At 42.9% G+C, this 24,833-nt stretch overlaps 1 protein-coding gene across 13 annotated transcripts in view; it reads right to left on the reverse strand.

Annotated features, from left to right (window-relative positions):
- The window catches only part of NRXN3 (neurexin 3), a 1,235,498-nt gene that overhangs the window by 125,430 nt on the left and 1,085,235 nt on the right, over positions 1–24,833 (reverse strand). For 6 of the 13 annotated variants that reach the window (XM_079988538.1, XM_079988533.1, XM_079988539.1 and 3 more), the window contains 3 exons: positions 20,524–20,610; positions 12,474–12,530; positions 10,372–10,679 (listed from right to left, as the gene is read on the reverse strand). In XM_079988538.1, the coding sequence (XP_079844664.1) occupies positions 10,372–10,679; positions 12,474–12,530; positions 20,524–20,610 (452 nt within the window). The remainder of the gene's footprint in view (positions 1–10,371; positions 10,680–12,473; positions 12,531–20,523; positions 20,611–24,833) is intronic. The other 7 variants (XM_079988543.1, XM_079988545.1, XM_079988534.1 and 4 more) reach the window with 2 other exon arrangements.

Raw genomic sequence — 24,833 nt, forward strand, 5'->3', positions numbered from 1 at the left:
GGACCAGAGGTCTAAGGCAACTTTGTATGTTCATATTCACGTTGGCTTGGGGAGGTAGTGCCTGGAGGCGGTAGTGTTGGGAGGCGGGCGCACAGTGCACTCAGAATCTAGCACTGGCACTGGCCGCCCTCCATCTAGGGCAGTAGGGCTGGGAGGCGGGTCACACCCGCAAATAAGCCTTGAATTTTAAAGGTGCAACTTATTTGTGGGTGCATCTTATATTTGGGCCAATACAGTAGTCCTTTTACCCATCTTTGCCTTTCAGACATGTTGTCATCCTCATTGCTGCCCCATAAAAACATACACATAAGACAAGTATGTACAAACCATTGTGCCAGTAGAACATCACAAACCATGGTGTTGCACTGATAACCCCATTGTAAATGTCTGTGATTGGGTGGCCAATTGTTTTGCACAGGACATAATTTTTTTTGACAACAATAAAAGGTAGGAGGGGAAGAAAAGACAATTTTATGTCATATGAATGGGCCTGTGACAGAAAGCTGGGGCTTTCAAGTTCCTTAATATTTTTTTCTCCTTTAGTGCTTTGCAGTCAGTGGATGAAAATGTCACTGGAGACTCATAACAAGCAATGAGTAAATTAGAGGCCAATTTCCTTCTCCAAAAATTATTTTCTTAAGAGTGAAAAAGAAAGTACCTTGGCAATCGCAAGAGGAGACAAGTGTATTTTTCTTTCCCTGACAGTTAGAGGCTAATTATACTGACAAATCTTCTCTGCTGTGTTCCATCACAAGGCATGCCTAAAAGAAAGTGCTGCGAGAGCAGTGTCTTATGGGAAGTTCTGAATCAAAATCCTATGGCCCTCAGCCTAAACAAAATGCAGCTAGGCAACTGTGCTGGACGCTGGTAAAAGGATGGATCCCCAAGCACTCCACTGATCAAACCCTAACTAAACCAATGGGGAGGCTCACTGACATTAATCAATGATATCTTTCCCCCTTTCTTTCAGAGTTGTTTATTATTACATTTCTATTCTACCATTCTTCCAAGGACAACCATATATACAGCAATACAATGTGGTAGGCTAGGCTGTGTGTGAACTTAAAGGTAAAGGTAAAGGTACCCCTGCCCGTACGGGCCAGTCTTGACAGACTCTGGGGTTGTGTGCCCATCTCACTTAAGAGGCCAGGGGCCAGCGCTGTCCGCAGACACTTCCGGGTCACGTGGCCAGTGTGACATCGCTGCTCTGGCGAGCCAGAGCCGCACACGGAAACGCCGTTTACCTTCCCGCTGGTAAGCGGTCCCTATTTATCTACTTGCACCCAGGGGTGCTTTCGAACTGCTAGGTTGGCAGGCGCTGGGACCGAGCAGCGGGAGCGCACCCCGCCGCAGGGATTCGAACCGCCGACCTTTCGATCGGCAAGTCCTAGGTGCTGAGGCTTTTGTTGGGATTCAGAACTTACTGGGTTAATTTTGTTCTGAGTTGTGCCTCCTATTCTGACGTGATTGGAAGGAGGGAGGAGCTCTACTTGTTGTTCTCACTTTGTCTCTGAGAGAGACGGACGCCATGAATGCTAGCAGTCCAGGAGAATCTGAGGAATGCTGAGCTGTAAATATTTGCTGCAATAAAGAACTGTTGAATTTGGACATACACAGTGCTTGGTGTGTTTGGATCTGAAGCAGACTGCAACAGTTTTGATCCGCTGTGTTTTTACTCTGCAAGGCGAAACCGGAGAGAAGAAGGTCTGCGCAGCTTGGCTGGGAAGCGTGCCGGACCGCATTATACTGGGGCTAATTGGGGCCATAAAGTAATTAGCCAGCCAGTGCCAATTAAGATCTTATCACAGATCGTTCACAGGTTATGGGGGACCTAATTACCGCTAATAAAACTGTTGCTGAGAGTCTGCCGGTGAGCTTTGAAGTTTGAAGTCAGCTTTGAAGAGCTGGGAAGACGCTACTGAAGCGGAGCAGAGATCTGCGTTCTGTGTTTTGCCTGATGCTGAGAGGCAGAGAGCTGGGAAAGCAGCTGAGGAATCGGGTGCCGGAGGGCTGACTGGTGATACGTGAGTACAGCTGGGGCCCCGGGAAAGAGGAGAGAATGGCAGACAGCCAGGTCCTTGAGGACGTTCCGCTTGAAAAGCTCACTTTAAGAAGTTGGGCAACCTGGTCCAGAAGAGTAAGGGGTTGGTTTCTGGTTACTGGGCTTTGGGATGTAAGCCAGAAAGAGCCACTTCCCCTGACAGACATTACAGGCTTTGAGGCTGCGTTGCCTGAAGATAGCCAGCAGAGAATGCAAAGAGAGCTTGCTATGCTGAAAGCATGTGTACACGCATCACTTTTGCCCAGTTTGGAGGGCGTAAAGTCAGCAAGGGCTGCCTGGGAGGTGCTGAGAAGTTTGTGTGAAACTTCAGCAGGAGGCCAGAGCCCTGGAGGAGTCATGCAGAGCCTGGAAATGGCTGTAGCCCCAGTCCCTGAGGTGCAAGTCGGGGGGGCTGAGAATTCCAAAGGCAAGTTTCAAAAGTTTTCCACTGTGAGTGCTGAAGTGAAACGCAGTTTCAGCGAGGGCAGGGCTGGCACAGAGTGCTCTTCCGGAAGAAGGGGGGCCAGGCCAGCTGAAAGGAGCCCTGGGCAGTATTTTTCCACTGGTGATCGTCGTCGTCAGCCAAAGGCTGGGAAGCTCCGGAGAGCTAGACGCTTCAAGGTCGGCCACCTGGACAAAGTGAAGATAAGGCCTAAAGAGTCGCGTGGGAACGCAGAGGCCAGGCCGGTCTCCAAGGCAACGGAGGAGGCTACTTCTACGGAAGCTGCCAAGGCCCTGAGCAAGGGGGAGTTGGTTGCCAAGACAACCAGACAGAACTGCTGCAGAAGCCCAAAGAGAGGGGGCAGCGGGACGTTTGTTGCCAGTATGGCTTTGTTTGAAGACAGCTCTGAGAGACACACTGATTTTCGCTTTGTAATCGACTCAGCAGCTAACTGCAACCTGATCCCAGAGACCCCTGCAGTCGAGATGTGGAATTGCACGGCAATTCCGGCTGGGAAAACTGTTCAGTTTGCAAATGGGGAAAAGAAAAATGTGAATAACATTGCAAATGTATTGTTTTCTGTTTTGCAGGAGCAGATGGAAGTTTGTATTGTGCCGGGAGTGCAACACTGTATATTATCTGTGCCTTATTTGTTGAAAAAGGGGTTTAAGGTTTGCTTTGAACAAGATGTTTGTACAATCTCCAAAGGAGGGAAGCAACTGGTTAGAGTTGCAAAGGGGCAGAATGATCTCTTCATTCTTAAAACGTCTCTGGAGGGTGAGGGGAAGGTTGAGAAAGCACAAGCCCTGCGTGCTACAGTTCCCACTCATGTTTCATGTTCTTGTGCGTGGCATAAGAAGACAGCTCATGCTTGTCTTGAAGATCTACAGGTGCTACCTGAGGTTTCCAAAGGCTGTAGAATTGAGGAATGTGCAAGAGTCCTAGATTGTCAGGCTTGCAGACAGGCAAAGGTAAGAGGGTGCAGTTACCCCAGGGTGGAGAGGGTAACCACGAAACCTTTTGATCTTGTGCACATAGATCTGTTGGGTCCCATGAAGGAACCAAGTCTGGGAGGGGCCAGGTTTCTGCTGACGCTGCAGGATGATTTTTCGCAGAACACCTGGACACATGGTCTCAAATCCAAGGAAGATGCAGCACAGCTGATTAGACGTTGGATCGAGGAGGTGGAACTAAGGTTCTCCACCAGAGTCAGGGAAATTGCTAGTGACAGAGGTCCACAGTTTACTGGGTCTGCTTTGCAGAAGTTCTTTCACAAGAAAGGGATAAGTCACACAGTGACTTCTCCTCAACAGAGGGGGGTGGCAGAGCTAAGAAGTGAGGCTCTGGTTAAGGCTGCACAGGTGATGCTGTCAGATTCTGGGTTATCTCCAAGGTTTTGGATGGAGGCAGTTAAATATGTGAGCTTCACCTGGAATCGGTCCTACAATGCAGTGGTAGGAGACACACCGTTTTTCATGCTTCACGGGAGGAAGCCGCAGGTACACTTCCTCCGTGAGTTCGGATCAACGGCCTTGCTGCCGGTGCCTGAAGCTTTGCGAGGGCCAGGTGAACCCAAGTTTCAGAAAATGATCTTCTGTGGGTATGAGCCAGCGGCTCGTGCATGGAGGTTTGCGTACCCGTCAGGTGATCAGAGTAAGCTGCTGATCAGTAAACACGCTGAGTTCTGTAAGCAGGAGGAAAGGTCAAAGCCCCCTGCTAGACGCGATATTCTTTCAGAATGCCTTTCCGATTCAGAGCAGGAAGGTTCTGATGAGGAGGAAGGAGAGCCAGGGGCTGAGTCTGCTGATGACGATCAGCTCACTGACCAAAGTCAGGAGCAGGATGGGGCATCTCCGCAAGTTGTAAAAAGGGAGCCCAAGAGTGAGCCTAGTTCTCCTGTGAGGGTAATTCCAAGGGTTCGAAGACGTGTTAAGTCAGAGGGGGAATCCCAGGATGCAGAGGACACACCTGCTGACCACAGTGAGTCAGAGGAAGTGCCTGAGTTTGTGCCCAGGCGGTCCAGTCGCACAACGAAGGGAATTCCACCTGAAAGGTATCAGGCCACAGGTGCGTGGGTAAGTTTCGCACAGTGCGAATCTGAGAGTTGTGAGGATGTTCCACAGATGCCTGACAGGAACGCCAGGAGAGGGCGCAAGGCATTGGGGAAGGGATTGATCTCACAGAGGTCTGCAAAGGTACATCCACAGGTCTTGTCAGAATACTCGGCAAGAGGGGGTGTTGGGATTCAGAACTTACTGGGTTAATTTTGTTCTGAGTTGTGCCTCCTATTCTGACGTGATTGGAAGGAGGGAGGAGCTCTACTTGTTGTTCTCACTTTGTCTCTGAGAGAGACGGACGCCATGAATGCTAGCAGTCCAGGAGAATCTGAGGAATGCTGAGCTGTAAATATTTGCTGCAATAAAGAACTGTTGAATTTGGACATACACAGTGCTTGGTGTGTTTGGATCTGAAGCAGACTGCAACAGTTTTGATCCGCTGTGTTTTTACTCTGCAAGGCGAAACCGGAGAGAAGAAGGTCTGCGCAGCTTGGCTGGGAAGCGTGCCGGACCGCATTATACTGGGGCTAATTGGGGCCATAAAGTAATTAGCCAGCCAGTGCCAATTAAGATCTTATCACAGATCGTTCACAGCTTTAACCCACAGCGCCACCTGGGCCCTGTGTGTGAACTTACCTAGGCCCAATAGTAAACAGTGAAGTTCAGAGCTAAGTGGAGGCTGAACTCAAGTCTTCTGGGTCAAAATCCAACATTCTATCCACTATCCGTGGAAGTGGGGAAGTATTTCAGACCAATGTCCCGTCCAGCCCCTGAAAATTTGCTCTGGAAGGTTAGAGGACCATCCAGAGCAGAATGAGAGCAATAGGCTGAGGGGGAAGAGGGGAATTAGCAAGAATTGCCTCCCACTATTCTGCCTATGGATCTTGATCCTTTTCAATGAAAAGAAGGAGCCCTTGCATTCACCCTTGGCATCCATTCATGGTTAACTCGTCCATTCTTGGCTTCCTGCAGATCTAATAGTCCTTACTAAGCATATCAAAGCTTAAATATTTACAAATTTAATCAAATCTGTTCAGCTCAACTATGAAGTGACTACTCAGCAAGCATTTGGCTTTACAAATGCTTTAGCTTCAGCATTTACGATTCAGGAAAATGAATTTAATAAAACCAAAAGGTGAAGCGCATTTTGTGGGTTTCATCTCAAAAAACTGTCTTCAGTGGAAACTAGAACTGAAATCAACAACCACTTTTCATGTTACAATTTATATTAATTTTACTGGAGAATTCTATTTTTGGTCCCTTGACACCACATGATTGAGTACATGAAATCGAAACGGATTCAAGTCAGTGCTAATTCATTTGTTTTCATTTGACTGTTCACAGCCAGTTCCTTAGATTTTGCTGAGGAATGTTGTGAAATCAATATGGAATTTGTATTCCTGATTTGGGGCATTTTGGACAAACACAATTTGTTGAATGCAGTGTATTTATTTATTTGTTGTAATATTTAGATTAGCTCAAACAGAGGGTGTTATTTTATATATATATATTCTATCCTGCTATTCTAGTGCCTATGCACAACTCAGTACAGCTCACAACACATTAAAATCACATAATCATATAAAACAATACATTCAGTTAAGGTACAAAAATACAACAGAGGCAGGAACCAAACAGCCCTAAAAGGAAACAAATACTTAGTAGCCAAAAACCTGCCCCCCAAAAAAGAGTTCACCAGCCACTAGAAAGGAAGTTCACCCACTCTTCACAGAGCATGTTGTTCCACAACGATGGGTTAACCATTGAGAAAGCCCTATATTTTAACACCATCCCTCCACCATAAGTGGGGCACCAAGAAGCCATATCTGTAGATTGTAAATATCAGCTGATGGCAGCTGAACTGTCAAAAATATAAATGCTGGGAACAAAAACCATAGAAAAGGATCGCTACCCCAAGTGTCAAAGGAAAAAAGGGGCCTCAGAATAGAGGAGTTATTGTGCTGTGTGTCACCAACACCAGGTCTTTGGCCACTTAAGAAGGCTAGTCAGGTAAAGTTCAAAAAGCTCAACAACAGAAACAAGGCATCTGTCGAGAACAAGCCTGATAGAAATAACAACACATCTCTCATTTTGGATGTGAGACAGCCCTAATCTAGCAGCAGCCCTGCACTCCAGGACATTCCTGAGTTAAAAGTAGAAGCATTTAAGTGAACGATAGCCATATGCCTCCGTGTTCTATGCACAGCAGTGAGGCAAAGTGGAATTCCCAAAGAGGATATTGTTAATACGAGAGAAGCTGGTGTGTCAGGGCCCTGAGGTCTGTAAGAGTAATTTAATACAACACATGCCGTTTCCGAACAGACCCGAGCTTGAATACAGAGCAAACTTATGTGTCAGGGGGTCAAAGTGGCACTTTTACTAAGGGTCGGTAGGCAGATCTGTTAGTCAGAAGCAAACGTGCTTCATTAAATGGAGTGGAACAAACAAGAAATCACAAGTAGGCAAAGTGAACTTTGGACTACACCAATTTCTATCAGCTTAAGCAAGTACAGGCTCCAGGGTTAAACAGAACACCACATATCTCTGCTCAGATGTGCATCGTGTTACTTGTTACATCCCCTCCAACATTTTTCAGAGGAAAATAGGGACATTTTGCATCAATGTCCCCCCCACCCCACCCCCTATATACACTCACTGCTGATGGAATAGAGGAAAAGGGCAAGGCTGGCTGAGTTGCCCCGTTCTCAGTGTTTGCTAGCTGTTTGATGTTCAGATTGTTTTGTCAATAATGTGGAAGGTTGATTTAAATAAAAATTGCAGAGGAAAACTATCGGTGCCACCCTGAGCTCCTTGGAGTTCAAGCAATATATAGATCACATAATTTTTTTACAAATTTCCCCTTCCAAAAGAAGTTTGACTGCCTGGCATGTTTTGAGGCCAGAACATTACTCCTATTCATATCTCCCAATGCATCTCCCACTGTATGATGGGGAGAGCGAAGGAGCGTTTGGTGGCCATGCTTTCTCCATAATGTTCTTGATAGCTCTCTTCCACTGCCCTCCATGCATTGGGGCTGAGCAGCAGCATGAAGGCAGCTCTACCCATGAAGTCTGCCCCCATGTGATTTAGAACCTGAAAGTGTGCACAAAGTACTAGCTTGTAAGAGAGAGGAAGCTAGGCCAAAACTCATCTCCTTCAGATTTTAGTATTCTATGTCGAGAAGTGAGTTGGGTTCATTTGCATGGATGAACATTGAGACATTTGAATCCCACCTGACTGTGAACCCCCATTCAAATAGCAGAGCTTGTGGGCTATTTCTGCACATTTGAATCAGGCAAAAGAGAAGTAGATACACATAGATCTGCAGTGTGCTATTAGAGAATAAATGAATGAATACAGTGTAATAAAATGACCTAACAGTTATTTAAACCACATTTGTTTGGGCCCTTGTACCTTCAGCTGGTGCAAGAGAGGATAGCTAAATAAACCTCTGCCTTCTTAGCCAATCAAGACCCATAAAGTGGGATCATCAAGGGAAAAATATCCTAACAATTGTTCATCTCGGCACTCTAGTGATAAATAGCTTCCAACTGTCATTTTGGATTTTCTCCCTTGCCCTGGAAGTTCAGACATTCTGGATAATTTGGGGGGGGGGTGTTGTTGTTGTTGTAGGGATAGAAGAGATTGCTGGTCCTAAAAAAAAAAATACAGCAGTGACCAGTGCTTCCCCCCCACAGGCAACAGAATCACAAGCCACTCGGTGCCAAAACACAACAAAAAAAGGTCCCCCCCCACAAAAAATATTGTTTCTTAATTTTAATAATCGGTATGTCAGGGGAGGTGTGATGTTTGAGTTTCTTGTTGGTGCTGAGTCTGTATAGGATACAGCTTACACAAATGGAGTTGAACAACTCAGTCTAGTGACTGAAAGGAAGCAAGAACTGTCTTGCACTGTGATAACAATAAATTGACCTGCTCTTGAGACACAGTGAGTTGTAATGGAGGTGCATATTGACTTTTATCTTCCTTTCAATGGAAAGAGTGAAGTGTCAAGAGTTATTGCTTTAATATAAGCCAAGATGAGACCATTCGTTGTGTGAGTGCATCCAGGAAATCATTGCTCTAACCATGTTTTTAGAGGCCAGTTTACACTGTATTAAATCACCTTGATGCTTTCTCAAGAACATAATGACTTAATCAGCTCAACAAGTTGACATGTAGATTAGGTCAAAAACCCTCTGAGAAATAATCTAGGTGGGCCTGTTTCATGAAATATTTCAGTGACCTCGCAACAGACTGATATAATTCCATCAGAATAGACTCAAAAAAATCTTTACAGACTCTGATTAGAGCATTAACTCAGGAATGACACATCCTGTTTCACCTCTGCCGCCCACCGCCACACAAGCCTTGCTCACCAGCATTGTGCAGTAGTGGCTTCTGGCGAGATCTCATGAGGCTGGCCCTGCATGAGCTAACTAAGGGGAAAACCTGGCTTGCATTTTGTTTCATTTTCCCAGAATGTATAAGAACAACATTCCAAATATGACAAAATCCATTAGAATTATTTGCAGTCCAATTTCAAAGTGGGTGACTTTACCTGAGGCCTTTATATAACGCACCATCAATTGAAGCTAATAATTAGAACTGATTCATAGCCACCTGATTTTTCAGCGAGCAAAAGATGTAGAGCCTTGACAGGCAACCAGGAGAAATAAAGCAGCATTTAGCATTTAATGTCACACTTTCAGCAACATTTGAAACCCTGATTATGATCTGACATAGTCCTGCCTTGTTGAGTCAAGTTGTTTTTACTGGTGGAGAGAACTGACATAGCCACGAAGGTCCAGGAACAAGATCAAATGTTTGGGCAATGGTGCATTACCATTGTGGGGAAGCACAACTCAAAAAAGGGAAACAAAAGCTATTGATGGCTTGGACTGGAAAACAACCATTCAATTAGATGAGCTAATTAGAAATAAACCACATTACGAATGAAAGGACCATATGATCCAATAAATTCTATCATGCAGGTATAAGACACCTCTATACATGTGAAGGTCTCTGTGAAATGCCTGGTGAGTTCTCTGTTCTACTCAACACAGACAAAGAAAGCAGATCAAGCAATCAATAATTATTATTCAGAAGAATCTCATTTGTACTTGGGGAAGAACACAGTCTACTGCTGCTTCATCAAGGCAATTATATTTGATCTGTAGATTATTTTCTGTCTGCAATTATTGAAAAGATGTATTGAGAGTTCATTGAGCCCTAAAGGGCTTAACAAAGCTGCAGTCAGAGAAAAATATATACCTCCATGACAATAAGGGCTATCAGAGATTTCAAAAGCACCTGAATGAATGAGCCCCAGACTCTGAAAGCAACCATCTGACAATTCCCACTTTAATATTAATATTCCACTTTAAATATTATTATTATTTAATATTGTTAGAAACAGGAATGAAGAACAACTCAGCTTGGGCAACCCAATCCACTCTATTAAAAACTTCGCCACTAAAAAAGAAATAGCACACATGAGGAACACTAATCTGCACTGGCTTTCCAGAATCTACCATCGTGGTCTTCCATTATCAAATTCCACAGATTTATGAAGTTCATATCTTGTTCTCCACACAGGAACAACCAACCCTAACTTAATGAGTGGGTCAAACAGTTTCACAGAAGAACTTGGCCTCATGTCTGCACATACAACAATAATTCAAATGGAAACTGAGAGTGAACAAGTTCTGTGCTGAATTTTATCATTAGATAAAATCAGAAAAAAAATAAACAAAAGAGAGAGAGAGAATCTGGCCGTAATATATATTTGAGAAAACACAAGCCAGCTATAGAGACTTCAAATGACTCACCTGAATGGTAGGTGTGGAGCGGTTTCTTCGGGTTGTAGTAGTGGCCATAGTAGTGGTGGTCTCCATGACTGTTGTAGACATCTCTGGTGGCATGGAGGTTGTAGGTGCAGTTCCCAAGATGGATGGCACTTCTCCCACCAGCCGGACACTTCCATTGATCTTGATGTTGGGGCTGCTCTCTGCTGCCATGTTCAGCACTTTCAAGCCATTGTAATAGAGACCGGAGAGCTGGCCTTGGAAGAGACGCCCTCTATCTTTTCCTCCAATGGCTATTTGCGCCTGGGTGTTGAAGATCGTTAACTGTCGTCCTAAGTGAAGGGGGGGGGGGTTGAATAACATTATTGGCAGGAATATTTCCCCTTTTTAAAACCCTTGAGTCCTGGCTGAAATGGACCAAAGCTCGAAGCAGGTTTTCTGATGTGGTGGTGATGGCAATTGTGGTGATTAAATGGCAGGAATGCAGTACCATAAATAGCTGTCCCGATGTGCCACAAATCATGATAAGCCTGAACAACAAAACAATGGATCCAGATCTTTGTGGTCTTGTTCCCGTAAAAATAAGCACATTCAGGAGAAATTTTACCCAAACCTTGTTTTCATTTCAAATTTAAAAATCCAACTCTTTACATATTGTTTTGGGAACTTGGGAGAGTTTAATCCAAGCCAGAACATCAAAACCTCCTTAGTTTTTTGCCCTCTCCAGAATGTAAAAACAAAAACAAAACCTGGATCCTTGAATGGACAGAGCAGAGATTCACTCCTGTCCTGTGATTTGGCAAAAGATGAACAGAACACAGATATGTGCTAAGAGATGGACATACGCATGACTCCTTGAAACTTATAATAGCTACAGCTGTGGAAGATAGAATCTTGTTTTAAATAAAGGTTAGATTTAATACAATTTTTGGATCATATTTGCTGTGGAAGAGAAAATATGTGTCAATGCTGAATTAGTGCACATAAATAACCCTATGAGTTTGTACCTAGTTCTCACAGTAAAACTGTGTCAGAGATGTGTACCACTTCACACTGCAGGTGGGAAAAATCACATCGTTTACTATTCCTTTATACAAAACAATTCTCTCCACATAGAAAACTAAATATTGGGGAGAAGGTTTCCAGTAGCCTTCTCCCTGATATGAGAGCCCACACCTACAGTTAGAAGCATTGGTTCTCAGACACAGGTTCACTACCTCAGTGAGACCTAGGCCTTGATCTAACGTACATGTAGTTTTTACTGGCGGGCCACTTTGAGAAGGGGCATAAAGTGGCAAGCCAAAGCCCTAAGTGAGCTGCCAGTAAGTCCCACAATATACAAAGTAACCACCATTATTTCCACACACCTCTCTTCCTTCAGGGAGAGAAGGGGTGAGACACCTCAGGAGGCCAGATTTGGCCCAGGACTACTGGCTGTTGTTATCTACCTATGAGGCACACTGAGAACTACTGTATAGTGAACACAACTAAGTTCCTTGAGATCTCAGAAGTGTGCTTCCTAACCTTTTTTTTTAAAGGAAGGCAGGGAGTATGCAGCATTTCCAGTCAGTATAGATCCCAGAAATAATTATTTTCCCACCTACAAATCAAGGGTGAGTTCACACAATTAGTTTAACAGGCAATGTGACTTTTGATAGAAATCTCTCCTTCTGTCTCATTCCTCTCATCATAGGTAGGCAATTGCCAGAGGTGATGAAGAAGTGTGATTCATGTTCATGGTATTTCCACATATTCAGTTAGAAAAATAACAACTACAATTTTCACATGATAAACCCAGTATGAACTCACCCTGGATTTATTTTATATCCTTGGTCAGAATGCAGTCTTAGGATGTACTAAATGAATTGGCTGTTGAGCAAAGAATCACACTGGCCATGTTTCAGAAGACAAAGCAGTATTCAATCATCCAATCCATTTCTCCCCACATTTACACACACATGCCCATTCCCCTCCCCTCCCTCCTTCTCTGCTGCACACTAACCACTTTCTTCCTCAAGTCCCCCCGATACATGCCAAAGGCCACCATGTAGCAGGGCACCTAAACCCCACTTTCCATTCCCTCATAGCCAGTGGTTAAAGTAGATCAGAATACGAGGGGAGCTCACCAATTTTGGTCGTCGTGGCAGGTCTCGAAGTCAAGTGGTGATGCGCTGTTGCATCATCTAATGGTGACAAGATGGATAATGGGGAAGAGAATGGGGACAAGAGAAGAAATGTATCTGAAAGGAGTTCCTATTCCCCAAGGAGGACCCTAGCTAACCAAGCAAAGTAGGTATGTATGTGAAATTCCTGCAGCTTGAGATGGTGAGGTGCACATCCCCTTGTGCTATTGCAATAAAATATACATATATCAAGAGAGACTGGACCAAGATGGGTTAGTGTACAGATGTAAAAAAACAATAAATAAAAAAATGGTAAGGATTGAGATATTCTATCTTTGAAATCAGAACAATTTTCCTTTCTCCCCTCATAACTCTCCACTCACTGCTTTCCTCACAGTGCAGATGTGTTACATGTAGTTTTAGTGCTGGGACACTATGTATGGAAGAATAGCAATTTTTTGCAGGACTCATTTTTTTAATATAAAAATAATTGCCTCAGTGGTAATTTCAATCTACTTTAACAGCCATTATTAGATAGTGAAGATGATTGTAATAATATGGCTCTGTTCGTAGCAATTTCTTTCAATTACATGATAGCTGCAGTTATCACATGGAAAACTATGATGGGCTCTCATTAAAATAGGCCTTACAATTCAATTCACAGATTCCCTCTTTTGGGAGTACCATATCATCCCATTTTCTCCCTGAAACTTGCATTCTCATATCCATCCCACGGGACCCACACGGAGTGGCATGAACTGTGGGAACGTCAACCGAGACAGATACTTATCCACTTGCAGTCTCTGCTTAAAGCAGAGGTGGGCCTGCCATAAACAAATGTTTTGATCCTAGGATTCTTCCAAAATTTGCCATGGAACTTCGCTTTCTAATTTGGCTTGCACAAGTCTCGCAACCCATCTGAATCTGCAAACTTCTGAGGAAAATAAGCTCTCTTTTGAGGAACCTCACACATGGCAAGGCACATTCTGAGGAATTCTGGAGTCTCTGAAGCTGCCCAAATCTACAGACCCCTTTATATTCTGTGTAAATGCTTCATTCAGCTCATCTGATTCTGGGTGGGAGTGCTGTCTAAACTAGAGAAAATGATGGTATTGCACATTACAAAGCCCAGTGCTTCTCCTCCTCTCACTCTCCCCATTTCCTCACTTCTGGACACTACCAAATTATTACCCCAGAGCATTCCACCTTCTATCCTCCCCTAACAAAGTAAAAGCTAACTTGAGGCCCATTTAGATGTGCATCCCTCATGTGAGATGAAGGCAGAAGCAGAGTTGTCAGATTCCGTCCGTGCTTTCTGTTCATTTAATGGCTCTGAAAAGATGGGAGAATCGGGCAAAAATAGATATATAGAGATCCTTAGAGGATGGGGAGATTGCAGGGGGTACAGTGGTGCCTCGCAAGACGAAATTAATTCGTTCCGCAAGTTGCTTTGTCTTGCGATTTTTTCGTCTTGCGGAGCGCGGATTCCCCGGGTATTAGCGGTTTTAAGAAAAAGGAAGCCAACTCGCAAGACGTTTTCGTCTTGCGAAGCAAGCCCATAGGGAAATTCGTCTTGTGAAGCACCTCGAAAAATGGAAAACCCTTTCGTCTAGCGAGTTTTTCGTCTTGCGAGGCATTCGTCTTGCGGGGCACCACTGTATATAATGTTCTGTATCTTGCAGTTATGGGGCAGGGGACTGCATTTGCTCAGTGTTCCTTTTAGCTGCATCTTCTGAGTGGCATTTGCTGAACTTCTTGTTGCAGATGGAATATAGCTACTACAGAAGTGGCCTTCTTCTGAAATACAGGGTCCGGTATAAGATTTGCCCTTACCGCAGGCCAATTTTGTTGCAAAACTAGGGCAAAGACACAGCTGAATATACCAAGGACAGGCTGCAGATCTTACTTTTTCCCGAAGAACTCCTTCCACTCCATCTTAGTTGGCATGAAGCACTTAGAGTGCTAAATAGTGAGAAAGTGCAACTAAATGAAAATTAAGTAGACAAAGCCTCTTTATGTTTTGTTTTCTCCTTCTTCAAGTAAATGAGAAGGCCTCTTCTATGCTGTCCTTTTCCCTTTCATTAGAAGTGTAAGCATTCACATTGTCCTAGCGTTTTAGATATATCTACTCCAGGAAGATGAACTAATTCAAAAATAAATAAATATGTGAAGTATGTTATGTCTCCCTCTTGAGTTATGGGTTCTTTGAGTTCAGGAGCTGAACATGAGGCATGCAATGCACTGCACAGCTACATTTTATAATGTAGCACTGATACTGAACATGTGTGTTTGCTACAAGGATAAATCTCTAGGGAGACCTACTCCTAACTTCAAACTCTTGAGCGAGGCGTCTCTGCTTGAATGGTCAAGTGGAAAACAATGGGCAAAAAGAAAGAAAAATGTAGAGAGGAAGCATGCATAGCTGAAATGTCACGCCAGACCTCTATCTCCTCTTTCACCTACTTTTGCGAATATCGTTCTTCCAAAGTAAACCTTTTGTTGTTGTTGCAAAGATACTCTCTATTTCAAATACACCAATGAGGTGATCAGGAGCTAATCCGCATGGTGCAGTGCATTCAAATTACGTGGCTTCTGAATTCCTCCTCCTTGTTTGCACTGTCCTGATTGACGTGGCTCACAAAAGAGGAAAGCGTTTGCTTGCAAATGCTTTATTAGGTTTCCCTGTGAAGTTTAATTCTTTAAGTTTTGATCTGGTTAAGAATCCACAAACATCTGTGTAATCTGGTTTTGCAATTGACAAGATGTCAGGACAAATCTGAAACAACTATTCATCAGAACACCAACTGCACTAGCGAATGCATCAGTCCAGTTCATAGCACTCAGCTGGATTTTGGGTTTAAGCCTACAACAAGCCTTTATTCTGGATAAGCAGCTTTCTATCTAAAGCTGCCATACGTGGAATACTAGCACTAGCCGCTGATTGACAGTAAGGGTGTATGGCGATCTCCCTTTCGTTCTAGGGCAGTCACCCAACAAACAAACAACCTATTCTATTTTAAGTCATATGATATACAGTACTGATCCTTCCGCCCCCCCACAAACACAGACATACGTACATTTTTTGAATTATCTCACTACCCACTCTGATCTTTCAGGTCAAGGAGGAAAACCCATTAGGCTGATACCAAGAACATGCTTGTGGTCCCTCTCCCATAATGCAAAATTAGGCATTTACTCTTGGTGTTGGGTGCTGCTCTTACTATAACGGACACTGAGCAGCTCGTGGCTGGGCACTCCATTGCTACCCAGATCTCTCCATGGCTACTTGATCTGGGTCAACTCACAGAATAGCAGCATAAGCAGGTATCTGCAGAGCTTGCATCTCCAAGTATTGCCTCTTAATGCTTTCTGCTCTGCAAGGAAAGGGAAAGCATGAAAGGGGCAGTGTGTCCTTGAACGCAGACCGCTGGCAGCAATGTAAGGGCACAGGTGGTCCATGCAGTAGCCCAAATCTCCCTTTGCAAATTGGGGTGTTGGCACTGATTTCCTTTTCCTAGTTTCCAATGTAGAGGCATGTGATTCCTCCCACCCCCCTCAATATATCACAGCCAATACTGAGGGTGAGTGTGAGTGTATAATTATAACTTGCAGGAGCTGATTTCACATTCTCTCTCTTACACAAACATATATACTGAGTTGCTCTAAGCACCTGTAGTTCCAAATAAATTTTAATTTCACTTCTGTTTCCCAGCTAAACTGCACTTACATACAGAGATATCACCATACTGGAGAATTGGTCTTATTCCCCATTTTCTGAATCTGTACAAACTGAATTGTTAAAGTGGTTTGATTAACACAGCACCACTTTAGGCATGTTTACTCAGAAGTGCACCCCAGTGCATTCAATGGGGGTTACTCCCAAGTAAATGTGCATAGGATTGTAGTATTGCTAGAGGATTAAATATTACAACAGAAATCCATTTTAACTGTAAATCCTGTTTATGCATTTTGTTATCTTTGTATCTTTCTTTCCATCTACCCCTCACAATGGCTTTATTTCACATGGAGAAACAGCTCTGGCATTCCTTTGAAAAGTTCTTTTAATTACCCCTTCCCACACTTATGTATCTTCAAAATCAAAGGCGCATAAGTGCTTAACAATACTTAAGCGCCACTGATTGAAATGGGACTTGAGGACACCTACGTTCCTCTGGATTGCATCCATTGTGTTAATTGTAAACGATTCCATTGTAGGTCCATTATATCTGGGAGAGAGTTATACTCTGTGCTGTCTATCTCGATGGATTGATCCATCCATCTAGGCATCCATCAATTTATCATGTTCCATTTTGATAGCTATCTACCCTTGCACTCATCATCTTTACGAGGTCTTCTGACATAAGACTTTCTTGATGCATTAGGAAATGAATGAATGACTGGATGGGCAGGCAGGTGTAGATGAGTGAATAAATGATAGGCTGGTGAATGGGTGATCCCCCCCACCTGCTGTTTCTCATATATAGTGGCAACTAAAATATCAAAAAATACCTTGACATTATATATCCTGTTGCATGATACACTAAATATTACAAAATGCTTATGACAGATTGTTTTTTCCGCTGACAACATGTATCAATAACTGCCCAGCTCACCCCCATGCTTCCTAGAAATGTTAGAGATCTCAGGAGCTGCTGTTTTCTTTAGAACCCGCTGCTCTGATGTGATTTTTAAAACAAAACAAAACAAAAACCCCCAAAGCACTGTCATCTTCTTCTTCATCATCTTCATCATCATCATCATCCACACAACAGCAAAAACATCAATTTCAGAATTCCAAGGTGGTAAACACATATAAAACACTTGGGCATGCTTATTTCAGGCTTGGGGAAGCAATGGGGGGGAAAGACTCAAATCAATGGTGAAAACTACAGAGAAGGAAAAAAAATGTTAAAAACAAGGATGGGTTTCTCAAGCACATGAGCTTCATCACAGCATCAGGCATGCACTAGTCTTAACGAAAGCAAGGCTGGCATTATCATTAGTGTTAAAGGGACTTTATTTGAGATTAGCAAAACAAAGTTAACCACTTTTTAGTCTGAAAAGGTTTTAACTTTTAAAAATCATTTCTCAAGAACTTGGGTCAGATCACCAAGACATTAATCATTTTTAGTGATAATAATTGGCATTTATGCAATGTTTTTTGGGGGGCACATCTGGCGATGCACCAAGCGAAAGGCATCTCACCAAGCATGCATGGTAGCCCAGTAACCAGGAGCTTAATAAAGACACTGGCTTTGTTACTTAACCTGGGACTAGAGCAAGGTTGGATAGAGGGAGGGATGTCAAGCACCTGGCTGGTGGGATGCACTGGGCTTAACATGGGATACATTGTATGGGCCTGTTTTAGGGTGTTGAGAGCACTTCATGTTGTTATATCACTATAGAGATCAGTATTATTATTCCAGCAGCAATACCTGGCATTCTAGGGGTGCTGGGAGAGCCTAAGTGCCCTGGCCAGGCTTGCCAATGTTGTTTTCGTCTTTCTGTCCACCTATGACCCTGGCTGTGGGTTATCTGACAGCAGAGGCTGGGTCTGGTAAGGTAAAGGTAAAGGGTAAAGGGACCCCTGACCATTAGGTCCAGTCGTGACCGACTCTGGGGTTGCGGCGCTCATCTCACTTTATTGGCTGAGGGAGCTGGTGTACAGCTTCCGGGTCATGTGGCCAGCATGACTAAGCTGCTTCTGGTGAACCAGAGCAGCGCACGGAAACACCTTTTACCTTCCTGCCGGAGCGGTACCTATTTATCTGCTTGCACTTTGATGTGTTTTCGAACTGCTAGGTTGGCAGGAGCAGGGACCGAGCAACGGGAGCTCACCCCGTCACGGGGATTCGAACCGCCGACCTTCTGATCGGCAAGTCCTAGGCCCTGTGGTTTAACCCACAGCGCCACCCGCATCCCCTTGGGTCTGGTAAGCTACCTGGAAAATTCTCAGAGTGCCTTGGAGAGCCCAATGTAGCATGGCTTTCAGACATCATGGAGAATTTGGATAGCGGGCATCTTCCCAGAGTCAGCCTCTGCTGCCTTGTAAGCCCATGCCTGGGGAGCAACAGTTAGGGGCCCCATCAAGACTGGTACTAGCCTTAATTATGTCCATATTACACAAGAGAGGTGATAGGGGCTTGCTAAGGGTCACCTGCTAGGTTCATGACTGGAGCACATCATCTACACAACACTAAATTTCAGTCTCCTCCAATCAAATTTCCTCTTGCTTTGCTCAAGTGAGGCTAAGGCCTCCTTCTTTATATCCCTATGTCTTACTTGATAAGCTGTTTAATGGGCAATCTCTCCTCTAAAATCCTTACTAAAATCAGTTAAAGTTAAAAACTTTAAGCAAACGTGTCTTGCTGCAATTACACAAGTCCTCCTAGGACCTCACAGTTTTTAGGCTAGCTACAACTATTAATAGGTTCAGCTCAGCAACAGAAAAGTAAACAAGATGTTTACTCAGTACTTGGGGAGAATTTGTGAATATTTTTTCTCTTCTTTTTAAAATACTCTGATACAAATAGATCTGAAGACAGCAGTCACCCCCACATACTTTTTCTTTCTTTCTTTTTTTAAAAAAGCAGAAATTAAAGACTGGTTCAGATTTCCATGAACTTCATAATTTTGGAATCATTTAAGCTCTGAAAAGGAAATCAGGTTGGGTGCAGGGTTCAGTCTCCAACACAGTATGTGCAGTGCTTGATACACAGTACTGGGCTTGGAATGAACTAGTTCAGTTTAATTAAGCTCAATGAATTAGTTCAGAAATTTCTGAACTGCTCCTGAAAGGAATTCCCCTAAATGCCAGGTGAACTGAATGTGAAATGAAGTTCATTTTGGCAAAGATGATTTCTAATGCATCTTTAAGTTCATATATTTTTTTTACTCTTTTAGACTCTTAAAGCTTAAAAATCATAAAATCATTGGGGGAAATAAATGAAACCATTTACATTCTGCTGTATTTTATATTTTAGTACAGCAACTTGTAACATTCTGAATGAAAAAATTGATGGAGATAATTTGGATGAACTTGAACTAAAAATGAACCAAACTAGTTCATTTTGTAAGGAACCAACTTGAACTGGACATGTTGAACCAGAACTAGCTCCTTTTAAAAATGAACTTTCCATGCTTTGGCACTGCATCACTATTCTTCTCATTTATGCACACACAACTTCTGCTGCAGGAATATTATCTGCAAGTCCATTCTGGAAATCTGCATGGAATTTGCTCGTTATCCACGTGCAGCAGAATTCCAGAAGGAGTTCTGCATCAGGAACAACTTTCCTTGGGGACACTTTCCATAGAGCACATGGAAAAGGATAATTGGAACAGCCTGAATGAATAATCTGAAAACCAGGGAGTTGGGAATAGATGACCCTTGGGGCCCCTTCCAACTCTACAATTCTATGTTTCTAAGATATGATTCATTCATATTTAACATAACACCCACCTCATTCACTCTCTTCCTTTATTGTAGTTTATATATAAATATTCAGAATTGCTGTCTTAGGGGATTACTAGTGAGGGGTGGGCACCCAAAACAGATTAACTATGTTATAATTATTAGGGCAGTCACACACCTGAAATATTTTAAAGAGATTTTTAAAATCTTGAATGAGGTGATTTCCAAACAACCTCTAAGGCAACTTTGATGCTAAATATATAGATGTAGTTTAAATATATATGTTTTTAGGGAGGAAAAAAACAAAGTTCATGCAGTGGTTAAATTGCCATAATACATATTGTTGCTTTGGTTGTTTCTATTTATGTTTAAAGTGGTGTTTTAATTTCTGCTTCTTTCTTCATTGCTTTTGGATTGCAAGCTTGGAATTCCATCCCTTTAACTTCATTTTTAGTAGCAATGTATTATAGCATGATTTATCAACATATGGCAGGTGGAAGTTGACACAAATTATAATGAAAATTAAAAGAGTCATTTATGCAGCAGGCGATTCTAATTTAAGAAACATTTATTTGCAGGCTTTAAAAATGAGGGTTTAGAATCAAATGGATTTAAAATGAAAGTTTTAACAACTGTTACCTTTTTCCTGCAGCCATTCCTCTACGGGCCGGTTATATTTGAAGGGGATTTTCTGTTTTACCAATTGGAACGCAGTATCAGTGTTGCCTTTAAAGTTTAAAAAACAGCTTAAAAACAATCTGAAAAGTCAATGAAATAGTTAAAAAAACATCCTAGGCTTGCTTCTTTGCTTTTATTTATGAAGGTATTTAAATATACAGAACATGAAGAAGTATATTAAGGCTGTAATTAAGGCTGTAATCCTATACACCTACACCTGGGAGTAAGTCCCACTGGGCCCAGTGGTGCTTACTTTTGCGTAGACATGCATAGAATTACACTGTTATTCTTTTAGTGTGGTACAGAATAGTTAACCTTTCATTTCCTGGAGTTCTAGAAGATCAGGTGATTAAAACATTGAGACAAAGATCGTGCCTTTTCTATTCCTTGCATGATTACCACTCATAGAGGAATAATTGGTTACATTTGCCTGTCTCTCCCCATTTAGCCAATTCCCAATATTGTATTATTCATTACTGTTTCCTGATGTGCTAAGCCTTTGCTGAGAATTCCAATAAATCTGCCAAACCAGTTCAGAAGGCAAGTGGGAGATTTTGTCCTGCAAGTAAAACTCCAAAACTTAGAACCTGAAGGAGAAAAGGTTCTGTTGGCCTCCATTGAAGCCTCTCAGTGTTCTCCTGCTACTGGTAAATAGAGCAAAGAAGACTGTTGCAGCCTGGGTCTTTAGAGTGGAAAGCACTTCAGGAGATACAAAAGAAAGAAAGTTGAACTACAGTTCAGAACCACACCGGGAGTACTGTGTCCAATTCTGGGCACCACAATTTAAGAAGGATATTGACAAGCTGGAATGTGTGCAGAAGAGGGCAACCAAGATAATCAAGAGTCTGGAAACCAAGCCTTATGAGAAACAGTTGAGGGAGCTGGGTAGGTTTAGCTGCATTAAGAGTAGACTGAGAGATGTGGTAGCCATCTTCAACTGTCTTAAGGGCTGTCACATGGAAGAGGAAGTATGCTTGTTTTCTCTTCTTCTTGAGGGTAGGACTCAAGGAGAGAAGAAGAGAAGAGTCTGGGTTTGATATCCCGCTTTATCACTATCCTAAAGAGTCTCAAAGCGGCTAACAATCTCCTTTCCCTTCCTCCCCCACAACAAACACTCTGTGAGGTGAGTGAGGCTGAGAGAGTTCAGAGAAGTGTGACTAGCCCAAGGTCACCCAGCAGCTGCATGTGGAGGAGCAGGGATGTGAATCCAGTTCACCAGATTACGAGTTTACCGCTCTTAACCACTACACAACACTGGCAATGGCTTCAAATTACAAGAAAGGAGATTCCGACTAAACATTTGGAAAAACCTTCTGACATTAAAAGCTGTTCGGCAGTGGAACAGATTCCCACAATCTGGAGATGGTAGACTCTCCTTCCTTGGAGGTTTTTAAGCAGAGGTTGGATGGCCATCTGTCATGGATGCCTTAGCTGAGATTCCTGCTTTGCAGAGGGCTGGACTAGATGACCCTTGGGTTCTTCTCAACTCTAAGGTTCTAAGGTTCTATGATAGCTATTTTCAAATATCTGAAGGGCCGTTACATGGAAGATGGAGCAAGCTTGTTTTCTTCTGCTTTGAAGGGTAGGATCTGAACCAAGGCCTTCAAGTTTCAAGAAAGGAGATTCCGACTAAACATCAGGAAGAACTTTCTGATGGCAAGAGTAGTTTGTCAGTGGAACAGACCTCCTTGGAAGGTGGTGGTATCTCCCTCAATTGAGGTTTTTAAGCACCTGTGAGGATTGCTTTAGTTGAGATCCTGTCATTGCAGAAAGTTGGAATAGATGATCCTCAGTGACCCTTCCAACTCTACAGTTCTGTGATTTTATTATTCTCCAAATACATGCAAGTGGAACTGAAAGCACTTCAGCTGAAGAGATGCTGAATCATTTCCCTTTCTCTCTTTTAAAAGAGTACAGTTCCCTCCCCCCCCCTACTTATCCTCACAGTGATGGAAAACCTTCTGCATCACCTATATGAAGGCTCAAAGGGACTCACCATCTAGGGATGTAAAAAGTTGTGTTTGCAGCCTGGTCCCTCAGGTTCAACACAGGCCTTGAGCTTGGCTTTTGTGCTCACTGAATGTCTCCACACAGAATGGCACTGCAGTTCCAATCAGCTGCCTGGCATTTGTGTGGCAGTGATTCATATCTGATTTTGAGCCTTCAGCTGTGTTAGCAGTCAGTTTACATTTGGATGTCAGATCTGTTTCTTTCAATTTAGACATGGAGCAGGACTACAGCGTGGAAGATTCAGGTTAAATCCTCCTGCCGGGACATTTAAGAAGTGAAAGCTCTGCAGTGGGGTTGGAGCAAAGGGCAGGGATCACAGTCAGCTGTGAAAAGACCTGCTGGCTGCAGGGAGACAACTTAGCACGTTCATTCCAAGTTTGCCCTGATCAGGGTCTCTCGCTGTAATCTGAGGGAATGAAAGACTTTCGCAGGTGTGTGCCATTAAATGCAGGACTGACTGCTACCCATAGCAGGTCCCTTTGAGGTAATAGTTAATTAAGCACTGCAGACACATCTCTGAACTTCCTACTATACTTGTGCCTCAGGCCCAGTGTCAACCTGGCGCTGCCCTATAGCTTCTGCTATTAAGACTTAAAAGGCAATGTAAAATCATGGCAGTATGTTCTGTCAATCATGTTTCTAATCGCATTAGTCATGTAGGAGGTTGCCTCAGGCATACGGATACACCTGAAAGGATGTAGCCAGCAATCCAGAATAATTTGAATTCTAATAAAAAAAAGAGATCAAGAATGCAATTACTTTGGAATCACTTCACTGACCATTCAGCAGGACCAGCCCTTATAAGTGGTCAGAAGATGGGAGACCCAAAACTACACTCTATTATTTCTTTGTATATGTATAATAACTGGCAGCAAGGCCTGTGCAGCAGAGGGACTGAAAAAGAACATGATGATGAAGAACAAACTGCCGAGTCTGAACCTAGATAAACCAGCTTAGATAGGCAGAAATATATAGCATACTATAAAAAAAAATGTGCATGCATTAGGGAATGTAGACGTCTATATAGAAATTGTGGAAATTAGGGTGCCAAAGAGAATCAATTGTTCGTGAGATTAGGTCTTTGGCAGTATTTGTGACTTGAACAGATAGAAAATAGTGAATAAGGTCTTAAAGGAAAAAGTGGGCAGTGAACCTCCCTCTGGACCAAATAAATCATTGTGAATTCTCATCTTGGGTAAATCTCTCACTGGTCTTCGTGGGTGCTGAGTTGCAGCAGAAGAGAGGGAAGCCACCCCTCAGTTCCAGTGGTAGAGTGTATGGAGACATTCTCATTTTATCCTCTGGCATCTCCAGCAAAAGATGTCAAGCAGCTGGCTGAGGACCAGTGGCTGAGACCTTGGAGTGGTACTGCTGGTATAACCAGACTTAACTGGGCTAGAAGAACCAGCAGTCCGAATCTGTTGTACAAGCCAGTTTCTCATGTATGAGCTTTCCCCAACATTAAAAAAAAACACCCAAGAAGAAAAACGTGAAAAGGGCTATAGTTACTTGTTTGCATCCAACGCTAGTCCTACTCAGAGCAGACTCATTAAAATTAATTGTCATGACTAACTTAGGTCTATTAATTTCAATGGATCTACTCTGAGTAAAACTTTGTTGGAGACAATCTCAAATGGTGGGAATATTACTGTCACATTCTGGGAATTCCCTTCCAGCAAGGAGGTGAGCTAAGCTGAAGCAATGGCGTCAAGGGCTGCGTTCAAGTTCAGTTCCCACAAGGTCTGGGACTGAAGCCTAACTGCTGCCACCAGCCCTGCCACCTATTTCAGTCTCATGATTGGACATGTACACTACTCAAAATGAAAGCGGAACACTTCATTTCCCATTGTTCATTCCCAACTTCTTGCAGTAAGTCCAGTCAATAAGGATTATCACCATCTGGGATTGTAGCCAGTGATTTTGAAAATGCATTCACAAGGTAAGGAACAAGGGGTCTAGTGGAGTGCTACTAAAAGATTTTGCTTAAATTCCATGAATTTAAATTCAATATACTTTACACTGAAAAATGTATAGCATACATGCATAACGTATCAAACCCTACAAGAAAACTCAAAATGCCTGCTTCAGTCAAAACCTAGACCTTCTTTAAAACCAGGAAATGCACAACTAGTCTCTACCACATCTTTAAAGATTTTGATTTTAAATTTATGTTTAAGTTTATGTTTTATTATTGTTATTTTGCTTTTTTGCAGAAAGCAACTTTCAGTAATCCCATACCTGGAAAAATGCTAGGAAAAATC

This window comes from Podarcis cretensis, assembly GCF_951804945.1.
Source record: "Podarcis cretensis genome assembly, chromosome: 1".
In the NCBI taxonomy this organism is placed as follows: Eukaryota; Metazoa; Chordata; class Lepidosauria; order Squamata; family Lacertidae; genus Podarcis; species Podarcis cretensis.